This window comes from Haemaphysalis longicornis, unplaced genomic scaffold, assembly GCF_048455015.1.
Source record: "Haemaphysalis longicornis isolate Haplotype H1 unplaced genomic scaffold, Haemaphysalis longicornis Haplotype H1 scaffold_1, whole genome shotgun sequence".
In the NCBI taxonomy this organism is placed as follows: Eukaryota; Metazoa; Arthropoda; class Arachnida; order Ixodida; family Ixodidae; genus Haemaphysalis; species Haemaphysalis longicornis.
In genome coordinates this window covers 62,563,769-62,590,352 of record NW_027526203.1, presented here as the reverse complement: position 1 = coordinate 62,590,352, position 26,584 = coordinate 62,563,769, and the positions used below count along the sequence as shown (strand labels likewise).

General features: G+C 48.7%; 1 protein-coding gene across 1 annotated transcript in view; it reads left to right on the top strand.

Annotated features, from left to right (window-relative positions):
- Nucleotides 1-25,266, top strand: part of LOC144176720 (cytochrome P450 3A5-like) — a 109,255-nt gene extending 83,989 nt beyond the window's left edge. Inside the window, exons 4-5 of the mRNA XM_077705226.1 lie at nucleotides 5,437-5,651; nucleotides 21,595-25,266. Coding sequence (XP_077561352.1) covers nucleotides 5,437-5,651; nucleotides 21,595-22,584 — 1,205 coding nt within the window. The 3' untranslated portion in view covers nucleotides 22,585-25,266. The remainder of the gene's footprint in view (nucleotides 1-5,436; nucleotides 5,652-21,594) is intronic.
- Nucleotides 25,267-26,584: the final 1,318 nt, after the last annotated feature.

Below are 26,584 nucleotides of genomic sequence, written 5' to 3'. Positions count from 1 at the left end.
TTCTCTTCATCATTTAAAAGCATCCCTCATCCCCCCCCCCCACCTAACCGTACAAATGCGCGTAAGTTTTCTGTAAAATAGTGGCGCGCCTGTCGGCCTTTCCGTTCGCTTCTCTCCTCCTCCTCCTAGTGACGCGCCACGTAGTGAGGGCTTGTGATTGCTAAGATGGAGACAGTAATTTGGGCTATCCTAGAACAACCTGCGAAATTCTCCAAAAGCAAAAAAGCGTTGTAGGCAGTGTAAAATATGGAAGTACTAACTCCCCCACCTTAAAAGGAAAGAGATAGCGATGTCAAACTTTTCCAGCGCCTTCACATCATATATGCAGAGAATTAAAATGAAAATTTGACACCTTAGGAAACAGCGCGAAAAACTTGGACAGAAGGAGGGCAAGCAGACACGTGTCTGTTTGCCTTCTCTCTGTCCAAGTTTTTCGCGCTGTTTCCTAAAGTGTCGTGTGTGCCCAACTAGCCCAAAGTCATTTACAGTGCATAAGCAGGATTCTGGAGAAAAAAAACTGTTTCCTTTGTTTCTCCTTCACGTTGTTCAATATATTGCCCTTCCGACGCATCTCTTGGTAACAACCTGCCTGATTCAACCGATCTGGGCGAACAGAATGGCATAACACGAAAGCAAGCAACAAGAGAGAAAGAGGACGACAGGACGACCCTGTGCTCACAACTAAGTTAATTGAAACAGCAAGACAATACGTAAGTACTAGGACCAAACCTACGTGCCCTCACATCATGAAGCCATATTTATGGATTGCAACACACCTCCCCACTGCATGAATTGACACTGATCATTGCAACACGGGCTAATGCAAGAATGAAACTTTTTATTCATGAAGTGTTATCGAGAGCTCGCTTACGCACAGATCGCCTCTTTTTGTAATTCTTAAGCGATTTATTGATTGATTGTAGGGTTTTAGCGCGCCGACGGAACGCAGGCGATGAGGCCCGCGGTAGTGGAGGGCTGTGGATTAATTTTGACCACCAGCGGATCTTTAGCGTGCACTGAAATCTCGTATACAAGGCCGTTTTTGCTTTTCGCCTCCATCAGAAAGCGGCCGCCGCGGCCGGGAATCGATTCCGCTACCTCGTGCTCAGCAGCGCAACGCCTTACCCAATGAGCCACCGCGGCGGGTAATTCTTCAGCTAGCCGTGGATAACACTTTATGGAGAAAAAAAATCGTTCTTGGATCAGTCCGTGTTTCAATAATCCGTGTCAATTCATGCAGTTTGGGATGTGTGTTGTAATCTATGTATAACGTTATAATCTAAGGGCACGTGGGTTTGGTAGTACTTGTAACACAAAACACCCCCGTAGTACTTGTGTTTTGTGTTGCTGTTTCAATTAAATTAGTTGTGAATACAACATCGGCCTGTCCTCTTCTGTCCCACGTGTTGTGACTACTACGCTGCGCTGTTCAGAATGCTTAACCAATACCAACTTCCCCAAATTTCCATCCTTTGGGAGCTGAATAGAAACCTGCCCAACAGCTTTCTACCTTTTGAAGTAATGTTTTCGAATCCTTACTTAGATTGGCACAGAGAAAAACGCTAGTTTCGAAGTTTGCTCGCCGGCAGTGCCTATAAGGCAGTTCTTGATGCGGGCGGACGTATTTTTAGGGCATATCCTAAATGTTCTTACCAGCTTCAACTATGCTCAACACTGGTATTTTTGAAGAAAAAAAAAGTACCTTTGTTAGACCCGTCTGGTTATACAGTGCTGATGGTGATGACGGCGCTCTCTTACTTTCGCCGCACAGACCTCGAAAATAGGCGCAGCGCATTTTACACCGTTCTCACTCAGCGTTGCGTCCGTCCACTCCTCCCTCTCTACCTCCGCCAATTATTGTGTTCCCATGTTATTTTGAAGGCAAAACTTCCTGCTTCCTGCTTTGTGTTGAGGTAAACAAGGTTACTCCAGCCTTTCTTCTGCCTCTTCCTTTTGCCGCTGCGTCTTTCACTCTCTCAAGCCTCGTACATGAATGCACGCACAAATGACTCTGCGGCCGCTTCCCTTGAGCCGCAACCCTGGAACGTGTGCAGCCTTTGGGCCCGGTAAAACGACACGTCAGATGAAAGGTCGCCGCATTGCAACTCGAAACACGACCGACGAAGCCGCTTTCGCGGCTTCGTCGGTCGTGTTTCAGTTGCAGAAACGAAGTTCGCCGGAGCGCGCTGGCATTGCGGGGGCAGCCATGTTAACATTCCGCCCGGTAGCATAAGCTGCCGCGACGGTCCGCTAAGAGGCCCCGGTTAGCGGAGCGGGGCCCCGCTCCGGTATCGCCGGTAGCGCGCTAGCGTGCCACGCATGCGCAATGGCGCTCCCGCTTGCTATCGGAGCGGAGCGGACCGTCAGAAACGGTCAGCTAAAACTCTCTATTATACCCCCGGTTTTTTTTACGAAGGATACCAAAACATTTTAAAATTAAGCCCACCAAGTCAGACGCAGTTTCGAAGCTGAACAACTAGCACCGTCAGGCGTCGTAGCACGGGTTATGTCTTCTAATGTGCTTGGTATAACTTGAATACTCTAATTAATTCATTTATCAGCAACGTTACGTGGTTACTGACAAGTGAAAGTCTGCAGCTACTTGTACAGGTGATTTAAAATCAGTTTTTAAATAGTACGGAGAGTGTTTCTTTTGTACCTTGGGGCAAAAAATCGTGATGAGTATTTTGCTTAAACTTTCGTATGTCACAACACGCTTCCAATAGTTACTCACCCCAAAAGCACTTCTCTAGGAAGAAAAGGCCGTTTTACTGCCATCAAGATAGCTCTCGGACAGTGGCCAGTAAAAGCAATCGGTGCCTTAGTAGTTGTAATTTTTATCTCCTTCACATCCAGGGATTGGCTTGGGTGGTCTGCTTTTTGTAGTGAAAACAACAAATACGAAGATAAGTCCGGCAAGTAAGCAGGTAACGAACGATTGATAGCGTCATCAGGTATTCACTAATAAATTGCCAATGGCTTCGCATCGTCGTGATGCACGATACACACGGCTCACTATAGCCCAAATCGAGGCCTTTTTTTTACGAACGCCACGGCTTCAGCAATACAAGTAAAAGATGTGCTTAACAGTCTCGCATTGCCGTACAAACTCGGTATGCACTTCGCTATTTGTATTCAAGCAGGGGATCAAAATTGTTTTGATCATTCAGTATACTTGTATTTCCTTTCTCTGTGGCGGGGATAGCGGAAGGGGGGAGACAAGAGGAAAACAGAGCCTTTTTCCATTAACATTATTGCTGCTTGGTTTTGGGACCGTACCCGAAACACCACAACACGTTTAATGAGGTGATTTTGTGGAAAAAAAAGCCTTGATCAGTAACCAACTATTTTTTCAGTTCATAGCGGGCGTTCAAACGGCCACTGTCTCGTTCACAGAGAGAAAAGGGAGAAGAAATATTGCGCTGACATCTTCTGAACAAAGCTCCTCCGTTACGTTCGGTTGACTCAACTCGCAAGAATCGACATCAACGCATTTTTCCCAATATGGTGCAACGTTTTCCCATGGAAAATTTTGGGCGTATTTCTATTTACAAATGGGTTTTCAATGTAGCTCTCGTCTGCGGGCGCCTCAAAAGACAAGTCCCCTAGTTTGCACTTAAAAAACAATACGCAACAGCCTGTTGGGATCGAATATTCATTTCACCAGTCTTCGCAGGCCCTTAGGGAACAGTACTTGATATCGGCGACCATCGGCCATTACTATAATGACGAAGACGGTGATATGCTTACCTGACACTGTGGCTTAGTGTCTAAGGCGTTTGGCTGTTGGGCACAAAGACAATGGTTCGATCCCGGCCCCGGTGGCCGCTTTCAAGTTGGAAGCGAAAACATAGAACACTTGTTTGTCAGCAATTCGGCGCACGTTAAAGGCCTTCAGGTAGTCAAAATTAATCCGGAGCCTTCCGCTACGGCGCGCTTCATAGCCAGGGTGTAGCTTCGGTGCGTTAAATCCAGTAATCTGAATCTCCGGTGACGTATAAAACGCCTTGAAAGAAAAAAAAAAACTCCGCTGTTCGGAACTTTGTCCGCAACGCATATCAATACATTTCCCTCGTGGAAAGGTCGGTGCTAACACATTTTTATTAAAAAAAAACAAGGCGGGGGGGGGGGGGGGGGGGGGGGCGGGGTTAGTTTCCATTGTATTTTTCAGACCTCTGGCGCTGTCAGATTCTGACGTAAAAACAGAAGTGGCGATTTCTGTGCTTCACTGATGGCGAACGCACTGCAGAAAAGCCAACTTTACAAAATGGGTTTCACAGAACGATGATGATGATGATGATGATAGGCGAACGCACATGAGGCGCCTCAAAAAAGAAAGAAAACGCTTCGTGGGCTCGGAGTCCCACCTGGGTCCCTGGGGTTGCAAAGCCGACGTCTCTGTGATTGTGCCATTCCGAAACAACCCAAGCAGTTCCGATTAAAACGAAGTGATCTTGGTCTCACTGATGGCGACCGTCCCGTTAAAAAACTCTGTGAATCCCAACAAACCCAACGACAGCGGCCTAATTCCACACGAAAAAGCCGAGGGCTTCCATCATCGTTCCCGATAGACGAAGCGACGTTAGTTTTTTTCTTGCATGGTTTTAAAAACTTCTCGGACGTCAAGCTTGTTCAGTCATTTTAAATACGTATTATGCTTAGAAGAAATGCACTATCGGAAAGGGTCCAATAAAATTCGCTGTGGCACACTAAGAATTAAGCCGATGAAACGTTACCTCTTCACATTATTACCACTATTGCTAACAAGAGTGCCCTTAGAGCACACTATCGACAGCAGAAAATCCAGAAGTGCAACTATCTTCGTAAGGTGAAAAACAAATGTTACACTCGTCTAATTGTTACAAGCACTCTTTGTACCGATTTGTCGTTGTGAGAGGTATGGTTAGTACCATAAGACTTGAGAAGATATCCGCAAACTTGCTCCTCAAAGTTGCAACCGTCGAAGCTGCACCAGGAGTGGCGAATGCCCAAAATGCCGCATATATATGCTGCCTTTTACGTTTACCTGGAAGGGAGCGGTAAATAAAAACGGTGACAATTCGAATCTTTTATTTTCAAGTCAAATAAAAGTTTACTAATTTAAACAAAAGTACAAGCGTACATAAGGGAACTGCAGAAACACGTCCCTCGGTGAGGCGCGGCCGAGAAGACTTCTTAAGAAGATATAACAGCGGGTCCGTTTACATGGCATCGTAGCTTCGCTGTTATAAGCAGTACAGTCTGCTTTCTTCCCAATCATTTCCCCTTGAATTCGTAGGTAACGCCCCAACAGAAAACATCGGAGCATAGTTTTATTTAGCCCTTGGTACGATCCAAAGGCCATCTTAGGAACCCAGATTATCCGTTAAAAAAATTGGGTACGTGCCGAAACTCAGAGAATCGTTTAATTGACGCGTTTTCTCTTTTCTCCCACAGGAGACGAATGGAGACACGTACGGAGCACCTTAAATCCCAGCTTCACGTCAGCAAAAATGAAGCTCATGCTCCCAACCATACACCAATGCGCGGACACCGCCGCCCAGATTCTTGAGCAACTTGTATCGACCACAGGACATACTCCCATCAACGTGTCAAAGCTCTGCCAAGGGATTTCGTTGGACGTTATCACCAAGTGCGCTCTAGGGTGGCAGGTGAGTTAGGCGGCTTGCAGGCATAAGATCAATCAAGTAACTCTAGTTCCAGTATAATAACGGGACGGATGCCTCGGGTCCGATTTACAAGAAGTATGTTAGAATATTGCACGTTGTTAGCGGTATTTTGAATGCCAGTATTGTTTCTTGCATACTAGCTTAAACACAAACATTCCTGACTTTATTGGAAACTTATTCAGCTCCCGAGGCCTAAAAACACTTTGTTTATGTTATACCGGTCGCTCGAATCCACGCTTCAAATGTCAGAAAGCTCGATACGCGAAAGTAAACTGAAATACATCCCCTCAAACGGAGCGAGCTATGTGCGGGACTTCATTGGCCAGTTTCGAGCTGACGGTAACGATAACTGCTTTAGGCTGGAAGTTTGTTGTAGCTGTTCTTTTTAAAACGGCCAAAGTGCTAAAACTTGTTTTGGGCATTGTGTCTCTCGAAACATACTTTCTGCGGAAACCCCGCACGGGGCACCTTGAGCAATCTTGGTGACGGTACTGGCGATACCGCGGACCCCGACCCCCCAAACATAAGCTGGATCCAACCGTGGCGATGTGTTTATAGGTGGAGGGTTAGAAACCACGAACGGTGGCCGTCGGAGCCCAGGTCAAGCTCCGGCGGATGGGCTCCCTGTCTGTCTACCAGGCAGGGAGCTCCGGGACCTCTTTGGATACCAGGGTAAGGTCAAAAAAGAAAGTACCCCCGTCTCCCTGCTTTTATACTATGCTATATGGCATTTTCAAACCCCTTCCCCAACCGTGATCGGCCCCCTAAAAGGGGCCGCACCGAAGTATCTTTTCCTCCTTTGCCTTCTATCTAGCTCCCAAAGCCAAATAACTACCCTCGTTTTTTGATCATTGAATCTGTGGACAAATCGAAGCCGGTTTCCTCTCAATCAGTATTTCTTGTTTCTAAATACGTTGAAGGTATCATCGGCAAAACATATGACGCCAGAAAGCTGAGAACTGGTGAAGTGCTAGTTGAAGTAAAAACTCAGCAGCAATCCACAATCCTCTTGAAAAAACCCGCATGGCAGATCTGGAGATCAGGGTCACACCCCACCGCAGCCTCAACAGTTGTCAAGGTGTGATCTCTGAGGCAGATCTCATGTCCAAGACCGAGGCCGACCTTTTGGAAGGCTTAAGGGATCAGGGCGTCACGGCTGTAAAGCGCATATCAATACGCCGCGATGACAAACAGGTAGCAACTAGACACATTATCTTAACCTTCGATCGATCCATCCTTCCAGAATCCATAAATGCCGGTTACATACATTGTTCTGTCCGCCCATACATTCCGAACCCGCGGCGCTGCATCAAGTGCCAACGGTTCGGGCATGGCACAAACGCCTGCCGCGGCCGCCTTACCTGTGCAAAATGCGGCCAACATGACCACCCATCCGAAAACTGCAACACCCAGAGTTTCACCTGTGCTAACTGCCAGGGGCCCCACGCAGCGTGGTCCCGCACTTGCGAGAAATTTAAACGGGAAAAACAAATCATAAATGTAAAGGTCACAGAGAACATCACCTACCCAGAGGCGCGGAAGAGGTTCGCCTCTTTCCCCCTGGGGAGGTACGCCGACGCAGCTCGCCGGGGGGCGGAGCGGCGTCTGGTTTTGGCGGGGACCCAGTACCGCGAGTCGGACTTGGAACTGCCCCCCCCCCCCCTGGGTTGCCTCTGGCAGCTCAACCCGCATCCGCACCGCTCGCTGAGCCAGCAGCGGTTGAGGTGGCAACAACCTCTTCCGTCGGGACCGGTGCCACTCCCGTCCTTGCCTCCCCATCCTCCAGTGCGTTCGAGGGTGCCATTGACACCACGGGCCCCGCACCGGCTCCCACCGCACCGCCTGTGCCACTTCTGGTGCCTCCGACACCAGCGGCGGTGGCGGCTCAAACGAAGGGCCCCCGAAGGGGGGCCCAGTCCGGGGGGCCCGGTTCAACGGGCACACCCAGGACATCGGACGACGAGATGGACGTCGTGCCGTTCTTGCCTGCAACGCAGCGCAAGGAGCGGCCTCCGACGTCCAAGCCTACAGATAGGCCGCCCAAAATGCCAAATCCAAGAGTCACAGCCCCGAAAGACGACAAATAAACATACACACTCCAGTAGCTCTCACACTAAATAATGGGAAGAGAAAATATTGTTCAATGGAACTGCAGAGGCCTTCTGAATAATCTTGACGACGTGTATGAGATTCTGCATACCAATCAGCCAAGTGTAATGTGTGTTCAGGAAACACATTTGAATTCTAAACACACAAATTTCTTGAATAGTTACCTGGCATACAGGAAAGACAGGGATGGCTGCACACACTATTCTGGCGGTGTGGCCATAATCGCCCGCAAATCCTTAGCATGCCACCCTGTCACCTTGAACACCGTCCTTGAGGCTGTAGCCGTCCGCACAATAATATTTCATAGGTTGATAACGGTATGCTCCATATACATTCCTCCTGATGTTACACTTTTGAGCTCTGACTTCGAGGCGCTGGTTGACCAGCTGCCTGAACCATACATTCTAGCAGGCGACCTTAATGCTCACAATTCTCTTTCGGGCTCTTCTCGCACGGATGCCCGGGGTCGCCTGATAGAGAGGTTTCTTACATCCTCTGGAGCATGCCTTTTCAACACTAAACAGCCTACATACCATAACATAGGTCATAACACATACTCACATCTTGACCTGGCTATTGGCTCTGCAATTCTCTTTCCATGTCTTGAGTGGGGTGTGGGCACAGACCCATATGGTAGTGACCATTTCCCCACTTCATTAACGTATATAGGTAAGGCCCGAGCAGTCAATCTTCCCATAAAAGGTTTAATGAAGCAAGAGCTAACTGGAATACATTTACAGAGACATCCAAACTACACCACACATCCATAGGACACCTACACGTTGAAGAAGCTACCCAACTGCTCACGGCGCACATCCTCGACGCCGCCGAAAAGTCCATTCCCCACGCCTCTGGTGCCCTGCGCAACCAGCGGAGGCCGTGGTGGAATGAGGACTGTAGGCTGGTGCGAGAGGCCCAGGGTGTCCTTCGTCGGTAAACACGTCGGGTAACCTCATTTTGTTCAAACGGGCCAAGGCGTTAGGAAAACGTGTGCGCCGTGAGGCGAAACGAGAGAGTTGGCACACCTTCTTGACATCCATTAATTCATACACAGACACACACAAAGTCTGGACACGTATACGCAAGCTCAAAGGACAACAGACACACAGCCTGCCCCTGGTTAGCACAACAGGGGCCACACTTGAAGACCAGGCTAACACGCTTGCACAACACTTCGAACACGTGTCCAGTTCAGCACACTACACAAACACTTTCATGAAACACAAACAAACGGCCGAAAAGAATCCTATACTAGATAACAATAGGTCAACATCTTCTTATAACTCAGAGTTTTCACTGCATGAGCTGAGGGCTGCTCTGAGCACGTGTAAACCCTCAGCTCCAGGCCCAGACGACATCACATATACAATGATACAATACCTGCACGCAGACACTCTTCTACCACTCTTACACCTGTATAACAAGATATGGCTTTCGGGGCACATTCCAAACTCTTGGAAGGAGGCTATAGTTGTAGCTTTCCTGAAGGAGGGAAAGGACCCGTCGTCCCCCTCAAGTTACCGTCCTATTGCCCTGACGAGCTGCCTGTGCAAGCTTCTCGAGAAGATGATAAATCGCAGGCTCGTGTACTTCCTTGAGTACAACGGTCTTCTCGACAGCTGCCAGGCCGGCTTCAGGGCGGGGCGATCCACGAACGATCAACTCGTATCTCTTTAATCGTATATAAAGGATGCCTTCGTTCATAAACAGTATTGTGTAACTGTGTTTTTCGACCTCGAGAAGGCGTACGACACCGCTTGGCGGTACGGGATCCTCAGTGACCTAAAGTCATTCGGTGTCTCAGGTAACATGTTAAACACTCTTGTCAGTTACCTGTCAGAAAGAACGTTTCGAGTGAGAGTCGGTGGTGCACTCTCAAGGGTTCACGTGCAAGAAAATGGCGTGCCACAAGGTGGTGTGTTAAGCTGCACTGTCTTCATAGTAAAAATGAACTCTCTTGGTAAGGCACTGCCACCCACAATCTCTTATTCCATGTATGTAGATGACGTCCAGATATCCTATAAATCATGTAATATGTCGATCTGTGAACGTCAAGTACAGCTTTGTGTCAAGAAACTTGCCGGCTGGGCAGACAAGAATGGTTTTAAATTGAATCCTGCAAAAAGTTCCTGCGTTGTGTTCTCCAGGAAGCGTGGGGTCCATCCGGACCCAGACATTCATCTTAATCTCGTGTCGCTTCCTGTGAACAAGGAGCACAAGTTCTTAGGTGTGGTGTTTGATCACAAACTCACATTTATTCCCCACATCAAAGGAACTTAAAAATAAATGTCTCAAAACAATGAATATACTTAAGGTTCTCTCCCACCAATCCTATGGTTCCGACAAAGAACTCTTACTTCGCTTGTATACTGCTTTGGTTGGGTCTCGTTTGGACTATGGCATTGTGGTGTATGGGTCGGCGACTAAGACAGCCTTGCGAATTCTTGACCCAGTGCTACACTTGGGCCTTCGTCTTTCGTCGGGTGCTTTTCGCACTAGCCCTGCTGAGAGTCTTTATGTTGAGTGTAATAAGTGGAGCCTTGAGAACCAACGAACATACATGGACTTGCTTTATGCTTTTAAAATTTCATCGCTGAATAATCATCCTTTTTATCCTGTCTTTAACGATACATCAACATCTCTGCTCTTTGTAAAGCGCCCATCCGTTCCTCTGCCCTTTTCACTTAGAGTGAAAGAGCGAGCCTCGGATCTCAGTGCTTCGTTTTTAGATGTGTACAGGTCATCCTTTTCAAACAGTTTACCGCCTTGGAAAGTTCGCACTGTGTCATGCGACCTTACTTTTATTACACTTGACAAAAATCGGGTACCACGAGCTGCAATACTGCAACACTTTCTGTCTTTGCAGTCTAAATACACATGTGCAGAATTTTATAGTGACGCTTCTAAAACATCCACTATGGTGTCGTGCGCTGCTCATGGTCCAAATTTCAATGCAGCCAGAACCATGAGCGTGCACACAACAATTTTTTCAGCAGAAGCGTATGGAATTTTACTGGTTGTACGACACATCCTTGAAAATCAAATTCCCAATTCCGTCATCTATACAGATTCTTTGAGTGTTGTTCGCGCACTGTCGTCGCACAAGCCCACCAAAAACCACATAGTTAATCTTGTATTCAACACTATCATGTCCGTGTATGCACTAAAGCATGAGCTGGTCCTCTGCTGGGTTCCAGGACACGCAGGGATTGCTGGGAACGAGTTGGCAGACGAGAGGGCCGCTGCTGCTGCACTCAGGAATACTGTAGACATTACAACGATACCCTACACAGACCTCAAGCCACACATAAGGCAACACCTGCGCAGAACATGGCAAACACACTGGGACGAACAGACAGACAACAAACTACATGTAATAAAGCCACACTTGGGACGGTACACAGCTGACTCACACAACACACACACACGGAAGTCGCCTTGGGTAGGCTGCGGATAGGGCACACCCATGCGACGCACTCGTATCTGCTGACGGGATCTTCTAGACCCCAGTGCAGCAGGTGCGGAGAGGCCCTATCCGTAGTGCACATACTAATCACATGCAAGGCACTTCACACAACACCACACAAACACTTCAGAGAACTCTACAGACAACATATTCCCCTACATCCGTTCTTTTTTCTAGGTCACGATGCCATTGTTTCTATGAAACGTGTGTTTGAGTATTTGTCAGAGGTCAAGTTTTTAAACCTCATTTCCTATCAGGCATCATGAAATCTGGCCCTATACACCAGCCATGCTCATTGTCGTTTCGTGATTTCACTTTTGTTTTTACTGACTTTACTTAGTGTTTAAGGTTTCACCCCTCATATATGACTATTGTTTTGGCGCTCTTTGCCTCAGTTGGCCTTGCGCCATAAACATCCAACCATCATCATCATCACTTTCTGCGGAAAGCAGTCGCAATTTTCTTAAAGTTTGCAACAAGTTTGTGTAAATGTTTGCATTACTCTAAACCAAGTCTCCTGGAGACCGCATGCAGTGCTGTTTCGTACTGGAGAGAAAAAGTTCCATTTTTGGGTTCAGAGATTCCCTATTTTTAGCACTTTCTCCCGCTGGTTTCTCGGGAATTCCCTGGAAGTTTTCCTGCATTGTGTTTTTGAAGCTGATAGATCTTTAGGTGGATTCGTGTTCGGTTTTGGGCGCACGCCACCTATGTATACTTTATGTAGCCACTGCACTCCTGTTTTATTAATGGGATTGAAAGCGGTGCTGTAGCTTCTGGCTTGTGGGAACATGACTGCGGATATCTTTCTGTGAGAAAAAAGCAATAAATAACGCTAGGTCCACTTTACTGACATTGTTTCTCATTTTTTAGTCCATGACTCCCAAAATTCCCTGCATCTATTAAAGATGCCTGTTATGTTATGGCAGGTTCAGGGCCGTAGTGGGAGCGGCTCTCAAGTGACCAGGCAGGTGACCAAATTCAAACAACGGAAATATTTATCAAAAAAATAAAGGCAGAAAAAGGAAGGGGGAGAAAAATGAATAAAGATGCCGCGAGTCCGGCGTGGCACGCGAATACGCTGTCACTGTCAGAAAGGTCCGAGTCCAAGCCGCGCGAAATCGCTCAAGGGCCTCACAGTTTTTTTGGCGGCGGCGGGAGCGGCAGCGGGTAGAAGCTCCGGTCGAGGCGGCTACCGCTGGCGGTTGTTGTCGTTGACGCGGCGTGGCCCCGGCATCCGAGCGCAGTCACCGCGCCATGACGACGTTACCGTTGGTCTGCCCGAGAAGCTGGTCGGCGGGAACACGAGCAGTGCTTGGGGTAGCGCTCCCGCAGTCCGGGCGACTGCCGCTGAAGCGCAGGGTCCTCACCGGATCGGCGTACCCGCAGTCCGATCGACTGCCGCTGGTCCGCCAGGCTACCACGGGGTAGACGCTCCGCTGGTTGCCCTCGATCACTTCTCGATCCTTCCTCGAACCCCCCCGAGCCTCGTTCCTCCTCTTTCTCCCTTGTCTCGAGCCCCTTTTCCATCTTCGCTTCTTCCTCTTCCCTTTGCCACTCGCACGCTTGCTGCGCCTTTTCCCCGCCGTTTCTTCTTGTATTTCCCGCGCTCAGGGCACTTCATGACATCACCCCCCGCACAAGAAAGTTGCCGGGTGAAAACACGCGCACTTTCACAACTTCACGCGGGAAAAACAAAAGGAAGAAGGGTATTAAAAGTAAGAACTGCAAATATTGTGCACGAAAGTTATTAATACCATACTTGACGATTAGGCATACAAGTGCCCATGAAATTGCTAGAGCGTTCCCTCGGCTTTTTATATCTGACCCTACGTTTTCGCATTCCTTGATGCAGTGAACTGTGGGCGAATACGCTTGCAAACAAAGGCTCAGTTTGAGCACTTAGTTGTCCCGGTGCTAGGCTCTCTGAAGTTACTGCATGGGCTGGTGGTCTGTTCGCTAGATTAATTCCTTTCCGTAGGGTTAGGTGTCCTTTCGGATGGCCCACACAAGCGCTAAGCATTCCCGGTCGACTGTTGCATAACGGTTTTCTCGCGGGACAAACGTTCGGCTTGCATATGAACCCTGGTGCGGCTGGGCGCTGTATTCCGGTAGCTGTACTCCTCCGAGGCTTCTCTGTGAGCCGTCTATTTAAAGAACAAACAATTTGCTTCTTTTGGAGGGGCAGGAAGGGTTTTTCTTCCCAATCGATGTAACCTTCTATCGCACTGACGGCCGCTACGCACGAGGACGCCTGTTGCCGTGCCTCGTATTTCTTGAGCACGTTTACGGGAAAGAGGGTTGTCTTCTTGCCCATGTCCACTTCGGAGTCGACGTCGTCCTTTCGTCCCCTTTCGTCCTCGAGGTCGTCCTTTCGTAGTCGAGGTCGTCCTCTTCCCTTCGGTGCAGTCCTTTGGCAGATGTAACAGGATTTTACGAGTTGCTTCACGTCGGCATGCACCCTCGGCCAGTAAAATTCGTCGAGAATCCTTTTCGTTGTTTTTCGGATGCCGTGGTGTCCAGTCGTGATGCCTTCGTGTGCCCTCTGTAGCACTGCGTTCCTCAAAGGTTGGGGTACCACAACCTGTTTGAATGAGCGTCCAGACAAAAGGTGATACTGCCGGTACAGCAATCCCCTGTCTACGACATATTTGTAGTGGTTGCCACTCCTCGATATGAAAGTTGTCCCCCGCTTCCGAAAACAGTCTTTCAAGCTGTCATCTTGTTCTGGTTTTTCCTTGAGCTCATCTCTCGTGACCTCCGTGATGTTAAAGCTACCTGGAGGCAGCCTGTCGATTTCGGCGACAGCCACGAGCTTCTGAGAGTCCATCGCAGTATTAGAGCTGCCCGAGCTCTGAGCTGGTTCTTGATAGCTTTCTGGGGTTGTCTTGGCTTCATCAACATGTGGATGCCATTTCCAGTCAGGGTCGTTGGGTGGTCTGGCTCCTGGTATGTTCCCTAGTACTAAATCATACAAGGGATCCTGCATGCATTTCACCAGAAGCATCCCTGAAAAGTAGGGCGTGTGGACCTTGACGTACGCTTCTTGAAGTTGCTGCGCAGTTTTGTCCACGAACACCACACTGGAAGCTTGGCCCGTCAGACAAGAGTCTGGCACAAGATCACGGCGCACGATTACGGTATTACTGCCGGAGTCTCGTAGCACCGATATCCGCTTCCCGTACATTTCCCCAGTCACCACAGGTAGGTTTTCAACCAAGAACTTGTTGATCCTTGAATCGCTCTTTTCTAGCTGTTCGGGTGTCCTCTGCTGTAGACGTCAGCGCTTCGCTACGGTGCAAGCCGAAACCTGTTTTGCGTCGCCCTCTTTTCCTCGACAGTTCTCAGTTCTATGGCCAGGTTTTCCGCACTTGCCGCAGCTACCATGCCGTCCTGACATTCTACAGTCACTAGCACGGTGGCCTAGTTTGCCGCAGATGAAGCAACCTTGGATCTTCGTTAATTTTGGGGCCTGATCTGACCTCTGGTCCCGTCTCGGTTCATCTCGGGCCTTACCCAAGTTTTTGATGGCCTCTGCTTCCATGAAGTGGTCGCATGCTTCTGCCATCTTCTTAGTTGTCTTGCAGTTCCTTTCCTTGATAAAGACTGCTAGTTGCGTGTGGCAGCACTTCATGAATTGTTCCCCAATCATTCTGTCTCGCAGTTCGTCGAAAGTTTTCGCGACGCCGGACGTCTCTAGCCACCTGTCAAAATAGCCAGCAAGGCGAGAAACGAACTGTACGCCGGTCTCCCCGTCTTCGGCTTTCGCATTCCTGAACTTTTCGTTGTACCCCTGCGAAGTGAAGCGGAATCGTTGAAGCAGGGCCAGCTTCACTTTTCTGTAATCTAGGGAGTCCTCTGGGGTCATTCTCCCTATTACTGTCAGCGCTTCACCCGCGAGGCACATACTCAGAGCTACTGCCCATTCACTTTCAGGCCACTTCTGCGAAAGCGCGATTCTTTCGAACCTGACAAGATAGGCGTCGAGATCGTCTCTCCTGTCATCAAAAGGCGGGATAAGCTTGTGAGGGCTGACCGCCGTTGCGTGTCCCGAGGCTACAGGTTCAGGTGCTGAGCGATCAACTTGCGCGCTATCCCTCGCGAGCTCTTGCAAGCGGATCTTCATCTCTAATGTCTTCTGCTCCCGCTCGGATGCTTCTTTCTGCCGTTGCGCTTCTTCCCTCGCGCGTTCTGCAGCTTCTTTCACGGCCTCACGCTCTGCCAGCCGTTCTTCCCATAATCGAGCCTGCTCAGACTTCACCCATTCCCGAAGCTCCGCATCCTTGTAACCCAATTCCTTCCCTAGAGCGATAGTCTTTTCGAGGTCCATGCTGCCACTCCTCTCGTGAATTCCGCTCGGTTCTACGTCCTGCTCTTCAAGATGTTAAGAAGAGTCCTGTCGCGGACGCCACTTGTTATGTTATGGCAGGTTCAGGGCCGTAGTGGGAGCGGCTCTCAAGTGACGAGGCAGGTGACCAAATTCAAACAACGGAAATATTTATAAAAAAAATAAAGGCAGAAAAAGGAAGGGGGAGAAAAATGAATAAAGATGCCGCGAGTCCGGCGTGGCACGCGAATACGCTGTCGCTGTCAGAAGGGTCCGAGTCCAAGCCGCGCGAAATCGTTCAAGGGCCTCAGTTTTTTTGGCGGCGGCGGGAGCGGCAGCGGGTAGAAGCTCCGGCCGAGGCGGCTACCGCTGGCGGTTGTTGTCGTTGACGCGGCGTGGCCCCGGCATCCGAGCGCAGTCACCGCGCCATGACGACGTCACCGTTGGTCTGCCCGAGAAGCTGGTCGGCGGGAACACGAGCAGTGCTTGGGGTAGCGCTCCCGCAGTCCGGGCGACTGCCGCTGAAGCGCAGGGTCCTCACAGGATCGGCGTACCCGCAGTCCGGTCGACTGCCGCTGGTCCGCCAGGCTACCACGGGGTAGACGCTCCGCTGGTTGCCCTCGATCACTTCTCGATCCTTCCTCGAACCCCCCCGAGCCTCGTTCCTCCTCTTTCTCCCTTGTCTCGAGCCCCTTTTCCATCTTCGCTTCTTCCTCTTCCCTTTGCCACTCGCACGCTTGCTGCGCCTTTTCCCCGCCGTTTCTTCTTGTATTTCCCGCGCTCAGGGCACTTCATGACAATGCCCTTTTTCCCTTCTGACCAAATTTCAGCCGAAAATTCCCCGTGAATGGGAAAATTCCCCGCATGGCACATCACTGCTGAGAGCTATGGTTGTATTGGCTACAAAACACATGGCTAATTATTCGCTTGTAAGTATGAGCTGAACCTTCCCCAAGGCACCAAGGCTTGAAAAAAAGGGAAAAAAAACTGAAATAACGTAGGTCGTATGCAGGCACGTTTAGAGCGGTCGTCAAAACTTTCGCAACAAATACATTAAGGCGCAAGCCTGGTCTGTTCAATCGAACGCGAGAAGTGATCCCAGTTGTCGCGATCGTCTGCGGCAACGCAAGTGGCACCAAAATTGCCGCCGCTGCAAAGGGAAACTAAATAAACAAGATCACATACACATTTTCCTCAGCGTGGGATTTGAACCGGAGTCGCCAGAGCAGCAGCAAAGTGCGCTAACCACGGCGCCATGATGGAACAGGAATCAGCCAGATGCGCACCCGCGACCGGTGATCGCGACGGCACGTGCGTAGGACAGGTGCACTCGGAGGAGAGCTCTCACCGTGGGCAAGCGGCCGCGTGAGTCGGGGCCAGTCTGCCAGTCCGGGTAACTCGCATCAAAAGACGTATACAAAAGAAGGCGAAGAGAGTCGTACACACGCACTGCAGCGGGGGAGAAGTTCGCTGGCTTTCGCCTTCAAATCATCCAATCCGGCTTACGTGTACCCAGGAATATGGTTGAAAAGTTGTTACCTGCCTAAACATGACAAAACAGTACGGAAAATTAAATTAGGCTTACACTGGACAAGCGCTACCTGTGTATTTCACTTTTGCAACTTTACCTCAACTTTTCGCGCTGTCTAGTCTTGTCAAGAAATTCTCGACCGATGTAAAATGGCGGATGTTTTAGCCTGCAAGAAAAGCCCTTGCAGTTAGTCGTAATATTTGGGGGCAGAGTTCAAACTTAAAAATCCTCATCCGGCCCCGAAGCTCCTTATTTTCAAGCACATTGTTTATCATCCCCTCTTAGCTTTCCTTTCAGACCTCAGCAACGATATTCGAAAAGCGGGAGGGGGGTCAGAAGCTACAAAACGCATAGTACAAAATGCAAAAGCCACAGCTGCCGATTACGATCAAACAAGGACTGCTACCCAATCTCGCACCCGGAATTCTCCAGCAATTACTGCGAACTTCTACTTTCTTGTTTGCCACGTGGGCTGCAGAAATAAGGGTTGCTCCGTCCCATTTTGACTCAAATTAGTAATCAAATCGCATGTTTTAGCCCTCACAAATTTGTAACTTTCGGATAGCATGCGCATGATATCAGCAACGTGTATCCTGTGGGCAAACGTTTTTTGAAGGTGAATGTGCGGACGAGGCCGTGAGGCGGCCTGTTGTGGGCACAAACAGGGCCTGAGGCCGCCAGAGAACATGGTGTGCAAGGGCACCATATTTGAAAGGTTGTCTTGCTGGGATAAGCACCGTACTGGTTTTTAGGCTAACCCTCCGATTAGTAACTCCACTCTAAGGCTGCACAGGAGTGCCGCTCCTTATGGGAATGCCCCCTCCACTCATTCCCTTGAATCACCCGCAGCGAGCACTGAAGGCAGGCGTTGGGTATACTCTAACCGTACTGTACAAAAATCTGGGGTCAAAAGAGCGACCGAAGTCGCCACCAGCCTTCGTCCGGTGGCCACCGCGCTTCTCTGAGTACTTGCTTGAATAAAGCTCTCTCTCTCTCTCTCTCTCTCTCTCTCTCTCTATATATATATATATATATATATATATATATATATATATATATATATATATATATATATATATATATATATATATATATATATATCTATATCTATCTATCTATCTATCTATCTATCTATCTATCTATCTATCTATCTATCTATTTATCTATCTATATCTCTATCTATCTATCTATCTATCTATCTATCTATCTATCTATCTATCTATCTATCTATCTATCTATCTATCTATCTATCAATCTATCTATCTATCTATCTCTCTATCTCTCTATCTACACTCTAAAGCAATCCCGTTGTTCAGCTACACCACAGTGCACTCAGTTGCCCAATCTGTGCCAGAAACAAAGCACATTCGGCGAATGGAAGTGGCGCTCTACAATTTGACCCAACATTGCCATCGGCACAGCCGCCCAGCGCAACTCAGAACGCCCCGCTTGCATTGCGCGGTGCCACAAGGCGGAACAAGCTTTTAAGTCAAATCGTATCTACGGCGTCGTCATTCGTTAAAAATTTTATTGTCGCCGGCAAGTATTGGTGAATCAAGCGCTCTATGGTGAAGCTGAACTACAAATCGTCTTAGACTGTACAATTAGGTAACAGAAGAACCACTGGAGATGCACAAGCGTTATTTCGTGCGGTACTAGAGCCACAAACACGGGTGATAAGCTGATGCAAAACATGGCAGTCAACAAAACCAAGAAAATGCCTAGCGCTCTGGCGCGCGTGCCTCGCGAGGACCACCCAGCGTCTCCTGCGCAGGTTTATCAAGCCAAGCATACCCACTTAGGCAGATTGGCCAAGATTGCGGTGACCGCCCGGCAGTAAAGAAAAATCAAGAAAAGGCCGATCCCTCGGGGGTGCGTGTCTCGCGGTGACCTCCCAGCGTCCCCGACCCACGTTTGTCAAACCAAGCATTCCATCTTAGGGAGATTGGCCAAGATTGGCAAAAAAAAAAACTCCAGCCTTCGGCGTAATCGTGGCAACACTTGCTAGGAAGGAGAAAAACACGCCATAGCGTACGCCCCTCCACTGTAATGTCCAATGATTAACACTTCAAAAAATATATGAAACAAGCTCATACTTACAGCAACAATTATGGAATAAAGGTCGTTGCGCCAGCGAAGAAGCAAATCGGCTGCAACTGCGGACTCAAACTTTCGTGATGGTCGTGAAGGTTGCGTACAGCTTCGCTACCTTCAAGTCTTACGCGTTGGTGCTAGGCTTCCTTCATTTTATTTTCGGCGCGTTACGTTGCAGCCTTCACGATCACTTTCAGCCTGGAATTTTTTTTTCAGCAAAAATTGTTTCTCTGTGTGTTTTTGTGCAGTTTTTGACCTCACAATCACAGAAGCGAAAGATTGAGCTGATAGTGCAAGTATTTATTAATTTACGGACATGACAATTAATTGTGTCACTAGTGAATTAAAATATTTCTTTCGTGTATAAAACAATATTTTCTTGTTTTCTTAACGGTACACCGCCATAGCTTGCAGGGAAAAAGCCAGTGCACTCGCCATTTGTACAAGTGCGGCACGCACACACACAGCTGGCTGGCGCCGCATCTTTTCAAAGTGCTACGAGTTGTGCCGCGCCTCCGCCAGATGGCGCCACGGGTCCCGCGACCGAGAGAGGACGCAGTGAAACATCCCCCTCGCGAGGGGCACGGTCAAATGCAGAGCATTTCCGGGGGCGCACGACGTTAAGTAGTTTGCGTTACGTTAATGTTGTTGCACTTGTGGCAACTGCTGAAGACAGAGCGCTCGTCAGCAGTAATTTGAATGAGTCAACGATATAAGGCGCGTTCGTAGCGTCCCATTCTGTGTCGGCTTTGTGGCGCAGTGGGTAGAGCACCATGTACATTGCGTTCCGCCCGCAGGGTCGAGGGATCGAAACCGGGGGCCGGATAATATTTTTTTTATATAGTAGGGAGGGGACGGTGCGGACTACGGACGTCAACGCGGGTGGCATCGTGAGTTACTGAAATGCTCTGCATTTAAAATATGCTGGTAGTGCAAGTATTTGCAGATTTACAGACATTTGGACAAAACTGGACTACCCGCCCCGCAGTCATACCTTGTGTCCACTGAAGCCTTTTATTGTATATATCGGGAGCCCCACGAACACGAACAGTGGTGATGTCTATCGCAAGAGGCATCCTTGCAGAACACTTGCACAAAAAAGTGGCAGTTTTGTTTGTTTTTTTCTCAACACGCCAGAGGTTATGTGTGGTGTCGTGAAATGACGACACCAGGGCCGAAAGGCGAAATTCAAGTTTGAAGGTAGCGATTTCAAATTACCCACTACCTCCACCATTATATATGGCGTAATAGGGGGAACAGCCGAAGGCGGGGCTGCTAGGGATGAAAACGGAAGTCTGGAATCGCGAATCAAACCTAGCGAATCTTAGCCCTGTTTTTCACCATGGGATAAAGCTACGTGTAACAATAGCCTTCGCTCCCAGTTTGCGCAATGATATTGATTATTTCAGGAGGGTAGTATAAGTAAAAGACAATGGAGTGTTAATGAAGAGGAAAATGCCCGCGATAATTTGACCTGCACACTGACGAGTGTTTGGTCTGTCAGTATCCGCCTAACCGTCTTCGCACGGCCTTTCTGATTGATTGTGTGGTCTAACGCACCGAAGCCACACCTTGTACTATGAGGCACGCCGTAGTGGAGGGCTCCGGATTAAACTGGACAACCCGGGAATCTTTAACGTGCGCCTAAATCTCGACCAATTGCCTTTCCGGAAAGCAGCCGCCGCGACCGGGATCGAACGCGTGTTTTTGTGCTCAGCAGCACAACGCATAGCCACTGAGGCACCGCGGTGGGTTCGAAAGGTACGGCGTTAATTTCACTTTCAAAGGGAGGGGGGTCGAGGGTGTGTAGGGCTTGCAGATTGAACTAGAGGAAGGAGGGGAAATTGGAGAGGGAAGGGGTAATTGGTAAGGGGTATTACGAACCGACAGCATTTCAGCAGAATGCTGCACGTGCTGCACTTCCTGAATTTTGTACAGGTGATATTAAAATCTCCCTACAAATCTAAATCCCACGGGCCAAATTAGAGGCTAGATTCACAACACCTAAAGTGATGTTTCAGTTCAAAATATGAGGAAATACAAGAATACACCGAAGTTGTGAACGGTGTGTAATAATGTACTTTAGCTCCTTCGTTACTAGTGGTTACAATTAATTTATATGAATCTCCTTCCTGTAATGTGGAGGTTTTTTATCTCAAATGTTCACGTATCTCTAGCTGCATTATAATGTCTCTCTACCCATGACATAACGTTTCTCCGCATCACTCCGTTCATATAAACAGTTTACTGTATTACAGTAAAACGTGTTTTTCGCATTATTGAGCAACAAGTCAAAGGCGAGTTACGCTTATTTAATACCGGATAGAGTAAGCTGTGCTTCGTGTTTTTAAATGCGTAATCTGGCAGTGTCCAACCTATTTTCGTATTTTTCTTTCAACAGAGTGATAGCCAGAGGAACACGGAAGACCCCATCATCAAAACCCTCCTGAAGATTCTAATCGATTCGGGCAACTTCATCAGTGACGTGTGCGTCCTCGTTCCTTCCCTCGGGGCTGTGCTGTCACGAATCTTCCCATTCCTCAGCTACGGCAAACTATTTGCACGCCTCCAGGAACATCTGCGGCAGCTTGTCGAGTCACGCAAGAAAGCGTCCGCCAAAGTGCCCGACATTGTTCAGCTCTTGTTGAAGGCCCGCAGGAAACCTACCCCTACCACCAACATTGAGAAGGAAGTGACAACAGGCGCGGAAATGCCGTTCAAGACCAAGCTAAACACCGGCTTCGTGACAGATACGCACATTGTATCGAACTGCTTTCTATTTCTGGTGTCTGGCTTCGAGTCTACATCTGCCACACTTGCGTTCACCCTCTACGAGTTGGCCACACACCCCGAAGAGCAGTGGCGACTCTACAGAGAGCTCATGGCTTCATTTCCCGTCCAGGAAGCGCTTACATATGAGGACCTGAAGGTTCTGAACCGATTAGACGCGGTCATCAAAGAAACCCTCAGGCTTTACCCTCCCCTCGTAATGGTCACAAGTCGCACATGTAGCAGGGACGTTCCTCTGGCTACAGGTCATGTGATTCCTACTAAAGCACACGTCGTGCTACCCACGTGGAACGTACTTCACGACCCTGACCTGTGGTCCGAGCCGTACTGTTTCGATCCGGACAGGTTCAGAGAGCGGCTTGAGGGGTATCAGCTCGATGCATCCCGTGTCGTCTTTGGCATCGGTCCGCGCGAGTGCATTGGAAAGCGCTTGGCAGTGCTGGAGGTCAAGGCTGTCCTGTCTAAGCTCATCAGAAAGTTCGAATTCGGCGTCTGTAGCGAGACCGAGGTGCCCCTGAAGGTCAAGGTACCGCTTGTGAATGTTTTTCCAGAGCGTGAAATCTGTCTACGCGTCACGAAACGGCGTTCTTCGAAAGTTTAAGGCGGGTACGTGTAACTTGGAAATTGGCTTCAAGTTTGTAGAATAACATTGCTTGCTCATCTGTTCAGGTATAGTTGTGATCTGTAGCCATACATACACGAAATTGAACAGTAAGGGCGCTGTTCAATGTATACATTCTTACGCAGCGGCAGGATGAAGGTTACACAAATCACGGTATGTGAGAATGATCTATTTACATTATCTAAAAGGCGGCAATCGCGGAGTCCGCGCAGGGTGCCCTCACAAAAAACCCTGTTGTGTTTTTGACGTATTTCTGTAGGGTTTTGTATTCCTCTTGTATAGAGATTTTGTAGCGTTTGTGAAGAATTTTTTTGACGAGCTCTTGACGTGTTTCAACAAGTATTTGGCCACGGAGTTTCTGTAGAGAGTGTGACGAGTGATTTTCTGTAGAACTTATGATGTATTTTGCAGCCTTTTTAAGTAGATTTATGCGTACTTCTTGATGCACTTCTCATGGAGTTTCTGTAGAGAGTTTGACGAGTGATTTTCTGTAGAACTTCTGATGTATTTTTGAAGCCTTTTTAAGTAGGTTTATGTGTACTTCTTGATGCACTTCTATGGCTTTCATGATGACGTCTTACGTACTTCATGACGTATTCTTACGGAGCTTCTGCATTTATTTCTGCGTACTTCCTGACGTATTCTTGCCATTTTTGTAATGCGTTTCTTAAACTATGTGAACATTTTAGGTCAGCAAAGTGATACATAAGTCCACATTTTACGCTTTGCTGCAAAGTGTCATTGGGCAAAATAGGGACATTTTTGGCAGTGTCACAAGATGTAAATGGGCAGCAGTAATGGTCACACATAAATTTAGTCAGACAGCGACAGCTAGCTGAAAGTGCTGCCAGTCAAAGCTGCTGAAATGTATAAGCAGAGACAAAACTCAGCGACTCACGACCGATTTAATTTTGAGACAGATCTATGCAGCTGACTGACTGAGCCTTGATTTCCCGTGACACTACGGACAAGAGGGTCGCCTTGATTAGCTGCTGTGGCACAGCAAACTTGGAACATGTGGAGGCTGGAAAGAAAGAAAAAAGCAAGTTGATATCAGAATACAACATATAAACATTGCATTTTTTTTAAATATCCCTTTTTGCTTATGTTTCGTTTGACTCTCTTCGATGCTGATATTTAGCCCATTTTTAATTTCCTTAAATGCTAATCTGTTGATAAATTCTTAGCAAGAATACACTAATTCTTATTTTAATACTTGTGTCATTGCTTGAAGTTTTTAAGCCAGCACGTGTGCTAAACTATTTTTACATGAATTGTACCAGCAGTGGCAGTAATTCAAAAGATTTTGCTCACATATACATTGTAAGGTCCACTTATGAGATCAGCGGCCAAGCGCCCGGGCTGCGCTTGAGAACCCGCCTCTCTGTCTAGGGGTCCAGCACTGGGGACTCCACGCCGCAGCCGTCGCCAATTCATCATGGCGCGCACGGGAGACGGATTGTCTGGCCCACCGAATGCCGCGGGGATGATCCCCCATTGAGAAAGCAGACGGCGCCACCGAATTCCGAGAACCGTCGACGTGACGCGCGGAGGTGGTGGAATTACCGGCGTCGAAGCACGCGCGGCGCGAGACACCATTGTTAACGTGCCCCGGTCCGCACAGTACACTGTCGCCGCCTTTCGCTCTCACCCCGCGGGGTCACGCGCACCTGCTCGTCCGCGAGCGTGCCGTTGACCCAAAGATGGCGGCGCCTCATTGAATATTCCGTAGCGCGCTGAGTGACAGCTGTCTACGTGAATTTGGGCACTCCCTTACGCGTGTACGAACACTACAGGGGCGTTCCCGAGAGAGTGTGATCTCGAGGTGTTATAAGGCCGAACTTGGCCATTAGAAATCACTCTTGTCTGAGCGCTGAGCTGGGCAGTTCCCGGCGGGAAAAGGAGTCTCGACCATTAAAGCTAGGTTAGGATTTGTGAGCCCCCTAGGGTAGAGGTTAAGATCGCATCGGAGGTTTAGGGTACAGCGCCGTACTGGGCAACTAGACGGATCTTGCGGCGAGACAGTCTCGGCCGTCATTTCTCGAGCGGTTTGTGTACGCTCCGAGAATAGGAGAGTTAGACGAAGTTGAGGAGCTAGCGTCTAGGTGAAGTTTGAAGTTTTTCTTTCTATTACTCATGTACCCAGTTTTCCTACTGGAAAAGCTGTATATAAACTCTTCGTTTCATTTAATCAACCCCAACGCCTTGACTTCGTCAATTCGACCGCCGTCTCCAAGAACTTCAACACCATCGCCCATCCAGCCTCCTGCCAAATCAACCGGAGCCCGGGCGATTGGGTTCCTCATCGACACCGGACTTTGGGGAAACGAACCACAACCGTCTTTACTTACATGATCTTCTCTCAGTATAAAAAGCCACCTCATGTCACTAGACGTTCAGCACCAGCAAAATGACGAAGGCTAAGAAGGTTTCACCTGAATCCCCAGAATGCCACGTTACCAGCCACAAAAGGCTATGCAATAAAAGCACCAATGACTTGGTTTCACTTATGAATAATGCTTGGACACCTAAATAGCTTGTGTGCCTGCATACACAGGACACCTATACTGTTGTCATTCTCATTCTCTGCATCCAGAGAACTCCAGCCAGTGCAACCTGCGTCCGCAACTTTCATCCCAAAATAAACAGTTCCACTCTTGTTCTCGACCGGGCTGATCTTGTCTCTCTTGGCCTCTCACAACAATAGTGTACATTACATGGTGTAAGAAGTAAACCGCAGCCTGCAACTATGGTCACTGCTTTCATACAACATCCTGCAAACTTCGAGCCAGGCGACAGCCCTCAATAAATCTGGGAAGATTCGAAAGACGCGTACAACATCTACGAGTAAGTATGTGAGCACACCACCAAGCCTAACACCACCCGAACAGCGCTGCTCGTCCCCTATTGGGGCCCCACTTCCGCCGCATCGCGCCGACATTTCCCCCCTCAGCCACCGAGCGCCGACCCTGTGCAGCCTCAGGATCAGGTTACGCACTTCCTCAAGCAGTTCGACGCGCTCTACAAGTCATACGAAAACGTAGTAGAAGCGTCTGCTGCCTTCAACTGCAAGAAACAAAAAGAAAGCCAGGGCTTCGACGATTTCTTGGCAGTCGTTTGAAGGCAAGCTGAGAAATGCGACTTTGGAGAGAAAACAGAACGGCTCATTAGCGACCGTGTCGGAGTAGAAATAAGAGACGAAGCACCCAGGGAGCGACTACTTCGCGAGAGAGACCTCACGCTCTATATACATAATAGTAGCTACGTGCAGGGCAGCGGAAATTTCCAGAAGCATGCAAGAGATCTAGAAGAGCCTAAACTGCATGTGTAAGTCATACAGAGAGGCAGAAAGGTAACCAGCAACAACCAAAACAAACAGCTCCGAAAGCAGCCCATCCTAAACAGCCGAAACCCCAACAGAAGGGCTCGCACTGTGGAACGACACACAAACCGCGGGAAGATCCAGCCTCCGCACGTAACTGGCTACAACTGTGGCAAATTTGGACATTTTGCCAGCTTGTGTAGATAAGGGCAGCGAAACAACAATACCTCACGCCAAAGAGTAGGGTTACTCGGGGATATTGAGGAACAACACAACCAACAAGAGGTGTTTTCGGAGAGCCTCGATCTCCTTAACGTAAACTCCTCGTCTGAGTGCATGGAGAAGATTTCCGTTCCGTCAATGGCTATGACGTGTAGTTCACGCTCGACACTGGCTCATCCGTGAACGTGATTCCAATGCATTTGATAAAGGAATGGGAGGCGCTACCAGAAATTAGAAGAACAAGTGCGAAAGTAATCACATATAGCCGACTAGAGCATCCTATCGATGCTGAGGGCGAACTCAACTGCGCAAATAGGGCAGCCTCATGCATTTTGAAGTGACTGGTAGTCAAGCAACCTCTCAATCCAATTTTAGGAGCCAACGCTTGGGAGCTTCTTAACCTTCTCACGAAAATTCAGCCGGAGCAAACGACTG